The following is a 12,838-nucleotide window of genomic DNA, read 5'->3' on the forward strand; positions in this document are numbered from 1 at the left end:
TATGGAATCAACTGTCTTACATGAATTGCTAACATCAAATTATATACGTAAGTTATCTAACGCACCTGAATCTTCTCATGGTATACTGGTCCTTAATAGCTTCTTCTCTTTCAAAGATCAGAGGTATTCCTTTTATGAAATAGAAAAGAATAATGCATAATAATCAACAGAGATGAATAAATCCACCTTAGTCAATTTGCACCCTTTACTGCTCAGGATGCTGAGTGAATTTACGACAAGAGGGCTGTAACCCTTCATATCACATCTACTGGTGGTGTAGACAATATCCTTATTCCTAGGCCTCCTTTTGCAGCACAGTTATTCCAAGATACTAATTTCTCTCTGCATAGGAAAAAAAATAGCAATCTGATTGCTGCAATTCTAAAGAGAAAAAAATTGAAAAATGTAAAGGGACAAAGGGACAAAGAGAAACTCTAGATGGTTGGTGAGCATGGCTTACAGGTGTGTACTATGGATGGAAGGACTTTATGGTTTGGGCCCACACCTATCTTTGGTCCTTTCAATGAGGATCTTGAAAATGAGGATCAGGATCTTTGGTCCTTTCAATGAGAAGGCAAAACTCTAAATTCTGGTTTTTACAACTAACACACTGAAAATGTTTGGTATCTTTCCTGTCACCTGTGCTATACTGAAATACAGACACTTACAGACAAAAGAGTTTTCTTTTGAATTTCCTACATTAGAAAGTTTAGGACAACTATATTGACATCTTCCATCAATTTCTATACAAATGTGACTTTTCCTGGAGATTACATTTTGGAAATTTTGCAACTCTGGAAATTAGTGAATTCTCAACTAGATGTGGTATCTTTCTGTGCCCATTTGAGATTGGTCAACTTTTATGATGATGTTTGTCCAATAAATTCTCTACCATGGTTAAATACATTAATTCCTTCTGCTTCTCACTCCAAAATAAGATATGTATAGTTATGCAGATAGAAGAAGATAGGCTGCAATCAATCCTATAGTGCATCTGAGAATGTCTGCTATCTTTTTCAGGCTCCCCACTTCCCATTCCTCTATCACTCAACTCTGCATATGGTGCCCTAAATTAAATGCAAAATATGGCATTTAACCTATAAAGTCGGAATTTCCTAAGTAGTTTCCTCTGGATTTGATGAATAACCATCCTGTCATTTTTGGCATTAATATCTAGAAGCTTAATTTTATTTGCATAAATGTGCTTTGTTAATTACATCTTAAAGTTGGAGATTCATACATAAAATCATCTATGTGCAGTTCACTGATACTACATCAAAAGTAGCAGTCAATAAGTGATTAATTATAAATCCATTTATCTAATTGGAGTTAACATATTAGATGAGAAAGAACAATAAGATATAGATTTTGTTATCTTCTGTTTATTTCTCCAGTTAGTTTTCTTAAAATAAAATTAGCACATCATAAAAGTATTATTGAGGTTTTCAAAGGCCTTTGTAAATATGAACACATCCTAGTTGAACTGGCAAAAATTTATAATCTTATGTGTCTGTGTGTGTGTGTGTGTGTGTGTGTGTGTGTGTGTATATATGATCAAGTAAGATATGATGAATTAAAAGCTAAATGTCAAAAGGCCTCAGACTTTAATTTCAACTTAATTCTTAAATATTATTTTTCCTAAAAAAAATAAAATTTTCTCTCATTTGAATATTTATTCCAGTAAAATGAAGATTTACATATCCTACCTTTTTTCTGTCTCTTCTTAATGATTCCAGTAAGATGCTTCTTTAATGACTCAACAACATGTCCTTCATTTTTTATATTCTGAACAAATGGGTGATGAAGCATGTTTGCAGAAGTAGGACGAAATAGGAAATTTTTTATCATGCACTTTTCCATGAAATCATGGAACTTGCGGGACCTAAAAGAAATGAATCAAAGAGGTAAAAGAGCATTCTCAGGTATGCCACACCTCCCACCTCCACCCACATGCCACTCTGTCACATTTTTGGAGAGAGTTGTCTTAGCTGTAATAGTCTTTTCAATAACCAGATATCCTATAGCTTGACAATGTACATTACACAGCAATGCCATTTAAGCCTCAGAAGAGACTAGAGTCAATGATACTTTCTACCCAAATAATAGTAGAAACTTCAGTGAGTTCAGAAGAATGTATGTGGTAAAATAGACAAGTGGTGGGATGGCAATTAAGTGGTTGATGTGATTTATGCAGACCATGAGACCAGACTGGTCATCCCACAGTAGTCATATTTTGAAGCCTGAGTGTTTTGCTTGACTATATGCACTTTGAACTCTAAAGCTGTCAATGTAATGATCCAGAAAAGGGTGTTAATAGCACCAGGACTGATTAATCTTATAAAATGGCCCATGGAAACATGTGACCAGAAAGCCTGAATCTGTGGGAAGGGTTAAATTTAATCACAAGGAAGAATGTCAGCAACTGAATCATAGTAACCACTTTTACCAGGGCAAGTAATATATACTGAGAATAAGAAAGAACTTCATGTACTAACTCCAAAAACTTCAGGAAAAAAGATTCCCAAGTTTAGTTGGGCTGTAGCACTCTGAGAGAACAAGTCGTCTTTAGGTTCTGTGGATGCTTAGTTTTATGGGTCAATCACTGACTGCCTATGTAAGCTCAATGAGAAACTTCACAAATGACTTCCATTGGTCCAGCCCATTACAGGAGACAAAACTGAATATGTCACTAATGCCAGGGAAGTATTGTCATCATAATATACCATGGAGAGTATTACTTCTAATTGGCTAGCTAGCTCTTAATGAACAGTACTCATTTAGACCCCTTAAGGTATCCGTTTTTAGGAAATATTGTCCAACAAGGATGTTGAAATAGGACTGATCAAATGAATTAAAACTTCTTTGCTATATAAAAATATCAAGTTACTGTGTTTAAAAGATTAAATCATTCATCTTTACCATCCACTGGATTTGACTTTGGGAGCAGATTCTCGCAAAATAACGAATAAGGCTTCCAAAGGTTGAAGGTTACACAGGGCTGCAAAGGAAAATAGATAAGTTCAGAATGAATAAGAAAGGTAACTACAGAACAAACTCCTAATTCCAGAGGGGATTCTCAGTGTTCTTCCACATATCATGTTGAATAGACACTGAAGAACAGATATGAAAGAAGGTAGTTAGAGGAAAAGCTGACTTTAATACAAGCTGTCCATTATATAAGATACTAAAGCTTCACTATTTCCAAAGACAAATAATAATAAATTACACTAGGTCAAATTTTTGAAATGTGTGATTGATGGTTTATATCTAGAGAAGTCAAAAATACAGGTGGAGACATGTACTCTTCTGTGTGTTTGTGTACTGCCACTATCCTCCAGTTGTAAAGCTGGAATATGTAATTATAGGCTGAAAAGTCAACCACACTAGTAACTATGCACAATAATATGCAAACAATGATTTAGGAGTCTAAAAAGATGAGAATAATCTGTTTTGGAAGCTAACAGTCCTAGGAAAAGAAGTAGATACAATGTAACTATTAAGAAGGGGCTTCCTAGGTGGCACTAGTGGTAAAGAACCCGTCTGCCAATGCAGGAGACATAAGAGACATGGGTTCAATCCCTGGGTCTGGAACATCTCCTAGATGAGGGCATGGCAACCCACTCAAGTATTCTTGCCTAGAGAATTCTCATGGACAGAGGACCCTGTTGGGCTACAGTCCATAGCACTGCAGAGTCGGACACGACTGAAGCAACTTAGCACGCACGCACAGCTATTAAGAACACACCCTTTAGATAAGATCATCTGTGTTCAAATCCTAATTCTACCTTTGTGACCTTGGGTATATTACTTACCTCTCTGTGCTTTGGTTAATTCATCTTAAAAACAGGAAATACATCAAGAATTCCTTCAAAGAGTTGTTATTTGGATTAAATAGCAACGTACCTATAAAACTGTCTGGCACAGAGTAAGCACTTAATAAATATTAGCTATTGATATTACAAGAAAGATTTTAACTACCTGGCACCTCAATTCTGTGCAAAATTACTAGACTTTCATTCTCTTTTTCAGAAACACAACCATACAAAGAAAAGCCTACTCCAATATTTGGTATATAAATTCATTACCTCATTGGCTTGGGAATTCTGGGCTTTTCAATAAGTGTTTAAATATGTGTCTCACTTTACTTATTTCCTCTTGTGTTTTGATTAAAGAAAACTGGCAGTGCAATAATTCCCCAAAGGAGAGCCATGGTGTAAATTTCACCTAATACTAAAAGTGTGTCATTCATGTGAGGACAATTTGATATTAATAACTCTTTAGAGGAATCTTTCCTCTCCCAAAATACATCTCAAAAAAAATAAAAAAAAATAAAAAAAAAAAACTTCAGTGCCAAATTGGCCTCTCATAGTAGTATAAAGAAAGTCCCCAGGGTAATTTCATTAGAGTAGTATAAAGGCAATTGTTCAAAAGTCAAGCTTTATATAAATTAATAGAAGGTGCAGTGACCTGATCTCCATATCTGACCCAGCTTTAATCCATGCCCATTCTGTGATATGTGATATTCCAAGGGACACCAGAAATTCTTGATTTTCCAAGGGACACCAGAGACTCTTAACAATTATATTACCATTATTTCTACTCCTTGAAATTACTCCCATTAGCCATGAAACACAGTGCTAAAACAGTAGATATTGAACAGAAGAAGCACGTAGGAACATGGGAACCTACAGGATCTGCTTGGAGAGGGAAAAGCAAAGCAGTTGCAAGCCCTGCCCCCTGAAATACACACTTCAGGCGTTTCTCTCACTTCTCATCAATACTATGAATGTGTTTATCATTTATATTCTTGGATTTAGGTATTGAGAACAGCAAATATGCCCTGTTTATGGGATTATACATTTGCTGGTTATTAATCATTTATACTCAAGTTCACATTCCACTTTTACTTTCCTACCAGAAAGCAGTAACCTGAGAGAATAGACTGCTGACAGGTTACTTCAATGAAGAGGAGGGGGAAATAAGAGAAAATGGAGCCTACTGAACAATGAGGGGCAATGGAATGGCTGCCAGGAGCACGGAAGGCACCAATGATAGCTGGACTGACTCCAAAGTGGGGGAGAAAGCTTCCTTCTCAATATTGCTAAGGATTGGCTCAATTAAAAGGAACTACTGGAGGATTTTCTTAACTGGCACAGTCTGAAGTGTGTAAGTGTAAGTGTTCAGAAACCTAAATATGCCATCAGTGAATATGTACTGGAACACCTTTAGATTCTGCTTTGTTATTACTATCATGACCAAATGTTATTGAGGCTAAATTGAGTCAATACTCAATCAGCCTAAAATAAGATATCTTAACAGAGAAAAATACAAGTTCTTCTTACAGACATGTCTGGCCATTCTGACTACGGCATTTCATAATTTGGGAAAGACCATCATTTATAGTTTGGCATGTGGTATGGCACCTGTGTGATCAGTACAAGCTGACTGGTACAAGTGCAGATTTGTACAGCATGTTTCCATAACTTTTAACCAACATCAAATATCATTACTCACGAGGAGCCCCTTCGGCCATTTCAATAGCAGTGATTCCCACGGACCACACATCACTCTGCAAAGGAAAAGACCAAAAAAAAAAAAAGTCACTTAAAAATGGGAAACAGATAGTATTTAGAATCTCTAAACAATCTTTCGCTGAGGAGAGGTACCAATGCCACAGCCATTTTATGGGTTTTCTTCATTATTGACTGATGTTAGAGGGAGATGTTATCTGGCCTTGTGACCAGCCAGTACTGTACTACACAAGTTGATATGGGTGGGGATTCAGTGAAAGGAAAATTTACCTTGGATGTATTGCTATTGTTACCTTAACTGGAATACCAAAAGGAATTTGCTGTAAAGAAGTCCAGTCACATACTACTAGTTCTAAAGAAGTCAGATCTTAGGCAAATGATTTAACACTCTGTACCTCAATTTTACTCTATGTAAATTAGGGCTTCCCTGGTGGCTCAAACGGTAAAGAATCCGCCTGCAATCCAGGAAACACAGGTGACATGGGTTTAATCCCTGTGTCAGGCAGATCCCCTGGAGAAGGGAATGGCTACTTACTCAAGTATTCTTACCTGGAGAATTCCAAGGACAGAGGAGCCTGGATGGCTACTGTCCATGGGGTCGCAAAGAGTCAGACATGACTGAGTAACTAACACTTTCTTTTTTTCATTTTCAAAATAGAGACGGTAATAATAGGATCCACGTTATAGAACTAGCATAAACATTAAATGAAATACTATATACATAAGCACTTTCAGGAGTTTCTTGAATCAGGAAACTGAGGACAGAATTATTATAATTCTAGGAAATTATACATTTTAGGAGGCTCTAGGAAATGACCTTCACTACTGTTAACTGTACTTTGTTTTTTAGAATGTAGAAAGGGCACAGGGCTAGAAGTGCACTGTTTGGCTTAATGACTCCTAGACAAGTTAACTGAATTCTTAAAATACCTGATTATAGATGTCTTAGCTTCAAAGAGTTGTTGTAATGATATAAGTTTAAGCTTTCTTTAAGTTATGTGGGATTGAAAATTAAAAATGTGTAATTAATATGGGTGAAAGTCCTTGGAAGACTGCCAAAAACTGTACAACTATAAAGCATTATTGTTACAGCAAGTCACTTAAAGAACATTATGCTTCCATTGTCTCCATAGCTCCTAATAGTATTGGCTCTCAATAGATCTGCTTGCAAATCAAGCAGAGGGCATTTAAGGGAAAAGGTAAAGAGATGAAATTTGAATTAATCAACTTTGAGTATTGAGTCCTAGGTTCCACACAACGAAACCACAATGAATTGTTTGGATGAGTTATGATGTGGAGAGTGAGTGTGGTTTTTCCAGTCTATAGCAAATGGAGTGTTTTCTTTCCATATCAGCTTTTTGAAATGTGTACATAGATGTATATTGTCCAAATTGTAGCTTCAGTGGAAATTTTAAGAAATAGCATAAATTGTTACTTAATTTGTCTATTCCACTGATTTTCTGTGGTTTGGAGCTGAACCATGCCAAGGACTTTCTCCATTACCCTGAGTAATCAAATTATTATTATTTTTTTTCTCTTTGGAGCTAAGTTACTGTGGGGATTAATAATTGGCTTTACATTTATTCAGTTTTAAATTTATAAAGCACTCTGTCCCTGGAAGTTAAATTTCCATATAAAGCCACATAATATGATATTCTTTACCAAGAAGTTGTAAGCAAGATGAACTAGGCATTCTTACTCAAATATGGATAACTCCCAATGGTCTACTTTGCCTACATTCTTAGAAAATATTATTTTTACACACATCATCAAACCACATATAGAAATAGTGACTAGTACTTCCTATTCAAGTAGTGGTTTTTATTCTTTTATTTCACAATTTAAAATAAAAAGTCAAAAGTGCTTTACAAATTTTGCTTCCTACTATTTGAATCCTTACACTTACTCTGTAATCATAGGAGCGTCTGGGGTCCTCATCACAGTCAATCACCTCAGGTGCCATCCAGTATGGTGTCCCAATGAAGCTATTCCTCCTCCCATTAATTCTGCTCACCTGGGCACTCACTCCAAAATCCACTGCAAAATTCATTTGTCAAAATAATTAATGAGTAACAAAAAGCTCAATAAGTTATTGCTTTAACTTGGAAAGCCAATACAAAAGCCACAATGGATAACAGATTTTCATTCCAGCCCAGCAAACTTTACCATGAAGTCTACTCCAGTAACACTGGGAAATAGGCTTTTGCTGGTATTTATGTTGGAAAGAGATTCAGCAGTGCTATTATAAATCTACAGTAGGTTTGGCTGAATGTTTACCATGAATATTAAAAATAAAGTTCAATCAGTATACTCTAAACCTCTGAAGTGATAACATATGTAGTGTTTGGACCTGCCACCAAGCTGGAAAAAGACCAGCACTATAAGCAACATCTAAGAAATAAAAAACTTATTAGTACTTTATTAGGAAGTCTCACTCATGATGTTAGAAAGTTCTACTACACCAATAAAGAAAAATAAATTTATGCTAAAATTTAGTTTAAGTTCTTCTACAGATCTTCTGAATCAGATGCAAATATTTAGTGTGGTATCCATATCTCAGCTTAGACTATTAAAGTTCAGTCTTCTATTCATCTGTGGGATATATTATATGAAAATATTTAGTATGGTATCCTCAGAAACAGACAGAAAAAAGGCTAAAGTAGACTGGGGTTATTTGGTCCAGAAAAAATAAGACATGGATGAAAAATGAAGTAGATTTTCTTATTTAGAATGGTTTCCAGGAATCTAGAGGATGGCTAGCAACCTTCACTGAAAAGTAGTTTAAAGAACTTAGGAAAAGAAAAGAAAAATTAAAAAGTTAAGAGTTTAAGGCAGTGTTAAAGGAAGGACTAATAAGAACAATATCAACACAATGTCCATAATACATGAAAAGTCATCATTGGGTGTTGCACAATCTCATTATCTAGATGCTTTTTTCTGAGAATAGGTTACATCAGAGTTCAGCATCCTCACTATCCCTGAGGGCCAACTTTAAGGGCCAAGAAATATCTATGAAGGCCATAAGCTTATATATGACATTCAAAGAAGAAAAGGAAATGAGAAAAGACTGGAAGAAAAGAGTGATAAATGGAAGAAAAAGGAAAAAAAGAAAAGCTGAAATTAAAAGTAGGGATGAGATCCCAACAGTGGCATCATTCACCTTTTCCTTACTGACTTAGGGACCAGAATATGAGGATTATTGATCAGTTGCAATTGCAATATAGTCATTGTCCAGTCTCTCTCCTTTCTGTTACTCCCTTTGGGTTTGGCTTCTTCAACCTTCTCCTTATAACTTGTCATTTAAAAATATTGTGGGATCTAAGAAATCTAAAAACCAATGTATAAGGATTATATATAGATAAGAAGCCTGGATAAATTTTAATCCAGTGCTAAAAGGTCTCTCCTACAAAGTCAAGAACATGATCTCGAGTGTGGGGACTTTGTGACAGATTTTTCAGAGGCTTTTCACTTACTTACAATTTCTCTTCTGTGATGCAGATGATAGGGTTGGCTAGCAACTTGACCCAGATATGTGGGAGCACTGCCACATGTGAACACAGAGTGTAGCCATGTGACATACTATATCCATGCTGCACATTTCACTGTGAGATCCAAATGACCCTTGTGTATTTTAACACAGTGTCTTAAAATTCTGTTTCTAGCTTTGTAGCTTTTAGACACAAGAGAACAATACATTTTCTTGAAATTACTTTTAACTTACTGCAAGAACAATTATTACCACATGCTTCTTCCACAAATATTCAGTGAAAAGCATTCTTAGTGAATGAACAAAATCTCTATTCTGGTTATATTTATTTGGCAGGAAAAATGGGAATGATCTTAAGATCATGCTAGAGATATGGTAGGGAAGCCCCTGGTGGCTCAGATGGTAAAGAGTCTGCCTGCAATGCAGAAGACCCGGTTTTGATCCTTGGGTCAGGCAAACCCCTGGAGAAGGAAATGGCAACCTGTTCCAGTATTCTTGCCTAGAGAACCCCAAGGACAGAGGAACTTGGTGGGCTACACCCCATGGGGTTGCGAAGAGTTGGACACAGCTGAGTGACTAATACACACACACACACACACACACACACTCACACACAGATATGGTAGGCAAGAATTGATATGACTAAATACAGGATTTGATGCCAATGATTTTATGTTCTGTATCAATGAGGTCATCTGCCATTACATAGTACTGACATTATTTATATGATATTATTTAGAAATCAACCAACAATATTTATTTTGAACATTAAAGAGCACAACATATTGTTCCCTGTGTGCCTGTGAGACAATATAACAATTATTTTCAATAAAGTATGCCATTCTGAACCCTGGAACTGAAAGCTAGAAACTCTGGATTTTAGATTTCTAATTCTGAATTTGATTTGTATATTACTGGAGCATCATTTCTAACTTATATCAGTTCTTTAAATATTCGAGGGAAAATTCCAATGAAGCAATTTGTGCTTAAGTAAATTTAAAAGTTCTTAGATATTCTTTGGAAAATATGGCTCTGTGATGTGGAAGCATTGTCTTTTTGTTTAATCCTTGTCCATGACACAGAAACTTGCACATGGTAAACACTCAATTAAATTGTTGAAATAAATACAATAGCAGATCCCACCAAGAGTACTGGAGTGGGTTGCTATGCCCTCCTCCAGGGGATTTTCCTGACCCCAGGGATCAAACTCACATCACCTGTATCTCCAGCATTGGCAGGTGGAATCTTTACCACTGAGCCGCCTGGTAAGCCCAATAGAAAGTAAAGCAATGACCAAAACGTAAAACCCCATTTCAAAGTTGTTGTTCCAAAAATGATTTCTGAGAAACAGTTAGGTGCATCTTTCTCTTATCCCACATCCCTTCCCAAACAAATTTTCAAATTTTGATTTATTTTGTAGGCAGGGACGACATAGCCTAAATAAGTAGGGGGGGATATTAGTGACATGAGAGAAAACAGTAATCTTGAAGGATTTTTCTCTGTTAAGATATTTTGGGGTTCATTTAAAGTATTACAAGAATAAACTTACCTAGTTTTACTTCAGCATTATGAGTCAGTAGCACATTTTGACCTTTGATGTCCCGGTGAATTACACGGTGTGAATGAAGATGCGCTAAGCCCTGCATATGCATACATATATACATTTATATAAAAAAGCAAGATCAATATATAGTTTTTCTCTTTTTCTGTTACTGTTCTTAGCATTTTTGGAAAGACTTTTGGTAAGAAAAATGGCCCAGATTTGCATTTTTTAGACAAAATTCTTCTTTAGGCTGGAACTACTACAACCAGTTCCCAGAAATAGTACTTTCAGCTATAAGGAAAGGAAAATAAATGAGGACACCCATGAAAGAGATAAACAACACCAAAAATTAATACTTGTATATATTGGGCCATTTACTTTCCTTTCTAGTCTCAATTTTTCCAACTAACCACATGAGTAAAGACCTGGATATCTGAACTATTGTAGCTCAGTCATTGTTTCACTCTACTTATCCAACCATTTGTTTAGTCCAAAATATTTTCAAGTCAACCTTGTAGGCTGAGAATTTGGAGGAATATGGAAATTCGCTTTAAAGTACTTGCCATTTGTATTGGTTTACCATGCTGTCTCCAGACCATTCACCACTAAAACTAACCCATGCCCTGACTTCAGTGATATTGCTCTACTTACTAACAGGAGATTAATAATAGAAATAACAGTGAAAACAGCTAATATCAATTGAGTCCTTATTCTTTGCCAAGCACTATGCTAAGCACTTTACATGAAATCAACTCTTAAATCCTTACAGCAATCTTTTAAGGAAGATGCTAATTCCATCCCAAATTACAGGTGATGAAAATGAGATTTGGAGAAATTAAGTAATTGACTCAGGGACACACAGCTAATACATGATGAACCAGAATTTAAACTCAGTCTATGCATTAGTATACTGCATTGGTCTTTATCTTTCTGGCTTACTTCACTCTGTAAAATGGGCTCAGTTTCATCCATCTTATTAGAACTGATTCAAATGAATTCTTTTTAATGGCTGAGTAATATTCCATAGTGTATATGTACCACAGTTTCTTTATCCATTTGTCTGCTGATGGGCATCTAGGTTGCTTCCATGTCCTGGCTATTATAAAAAGTGCTGCGATGAACATTGGGGAGTTTGCACTCTTAACTACATACATTATTATCATGAGTGAATCCAGTTAAGACAGCATTCTAATATTTTTATCAGTGATGCTATTCAGTTCTGTTAACATCCTTCTTGGATGACTCTAAGCACTTAAAACACAAAGAAAAATCTGAGTTTGATAGATCAAGAACACTGTCATTTTCATCCTTTGGTGTTCAAAATAAGGAATGTTTTAAGTTAAGACATTATTCAGAGAGGATATCTGTCTGCAAAAGAGTTGTAGATGATTTGAAGCCATTGAGTAAAACACAGATTTCTCAACCCATCTTAATCTCCAATGACAGTGCTATGCTTTAGAAAAAAAAAAAAAAAAGAACTCTAAAAATCACAACAACTTAACACTCTAAGTTATTATACCCAAGATCCACCAAACACTGTAGTCTAACTCTGAAAGGGCCATTAAAAGCCATGATTTTATTAGCTGGAGGCTAATTACTTTACAATATTGTAGTGGTTTTTGTCATACATTGACATGAATCAACTAATAAAAATAAACGGAAAAAAAAAAGCCATGATTTGGCATTTCACATTACGTGAAAGCTGCTTTCTCTAAAGCCTTTTGGTCTTTTTCAGTATTCTGATCCAGAAGTTTAGAATTTTTAAACCATCCTATATGAACAAGTGTAAGACACACTGTATATATTACCCCCAGGTTTTTTCAAGGTCAGGGGCAAATGACTATATGAATGCTCACCTGGAGAATTTCTCGGCAAATATAAGCAATCCAATCTTCCTTCAAACTCTGATTTCTGGTCATTCTCACTACATCAGTGACTGAGCCTGCTGCACATAACTCCATCACCATCTGCAGGGAAGGCAGCAAAGAAAGTATCAAGACTTAGAAAGTAGTTCTCTGAAAATGTCTGGAGAGTTTTAGTTCATATGGCTTACATGTATATGTTATGTTTAGACATTAAGATACTGCAAAGACTGGCTTAACTGTCTGGTAGGAAACTAATAGAATTAGAAGAACTGAAAAAAAATCCAAAGATCTCTGGAGGGAGAGAAAGGAGGTACCACACCAGAGATTTTTAAACCAGGAGGTGGGATCTGAGCTAAGCCTTGAAGGATAGGTTCTGTTCGGATATGCTGAGAAAGAAGAACATTCAGCTTAT

The 12,838-nt window shown here is 35.8% G+C and overlaps 1 protein-coding gene across 2 annotated transcripts in view; it reads right to left on the minus strand.

The window, feature by feature from the left end:
• Positions 1-12,838, minus strand: part of NRK (Nik related kinase) — a 130,767-nt gene that overhangs the window by 51,909 nt on the left and 66,020 nt on the right. For both annotated transcript variants that reach the window (XM_065915509.1, XM_065915510.1), the window contains exons 6-12: positions 12,418-12,528; positions 10,568-10,658; positions 7,438-7,568; positions 5,515-5,569; positions 2,920-2,998; positions 1,707-1,882; positions 66-129 (exon numbers count right to left, since the gene is read on the minus strand). In XM_065915509.1, the coding sequence (XP_065771581.1) occupies positions 66-129; positions 1,707-1,882; positions 2,920-2,998; positions 5,515-5,569; positions 7,438-7,568; positions 10,568-10,658; positions 12,418-12,528 (707 nt within the window). The remainder of the gene's footprint in view (positions 1-65; positions 130-1,706; positions 1,883-2,919; positions 2,999-5,514; positions 5,570-7,437; positions 7,569-10,567; positions 10,659-12,417; positions 12,529-12,838) is intronic.

This window comes from Muntiacus reevesi, chromosome X, assembly GCF_963930625.1.
Source record: "Muntiacus reevesi chromosome X, mMunRee1.1, whole genome shotgun sequence".
Taxonomy (NCBI): Eukaryota; Metazoa; Chordata; class Mammalia; order Artiodactyla; family Cervidae; genus Muntiacus; species Muntiacus reevesi.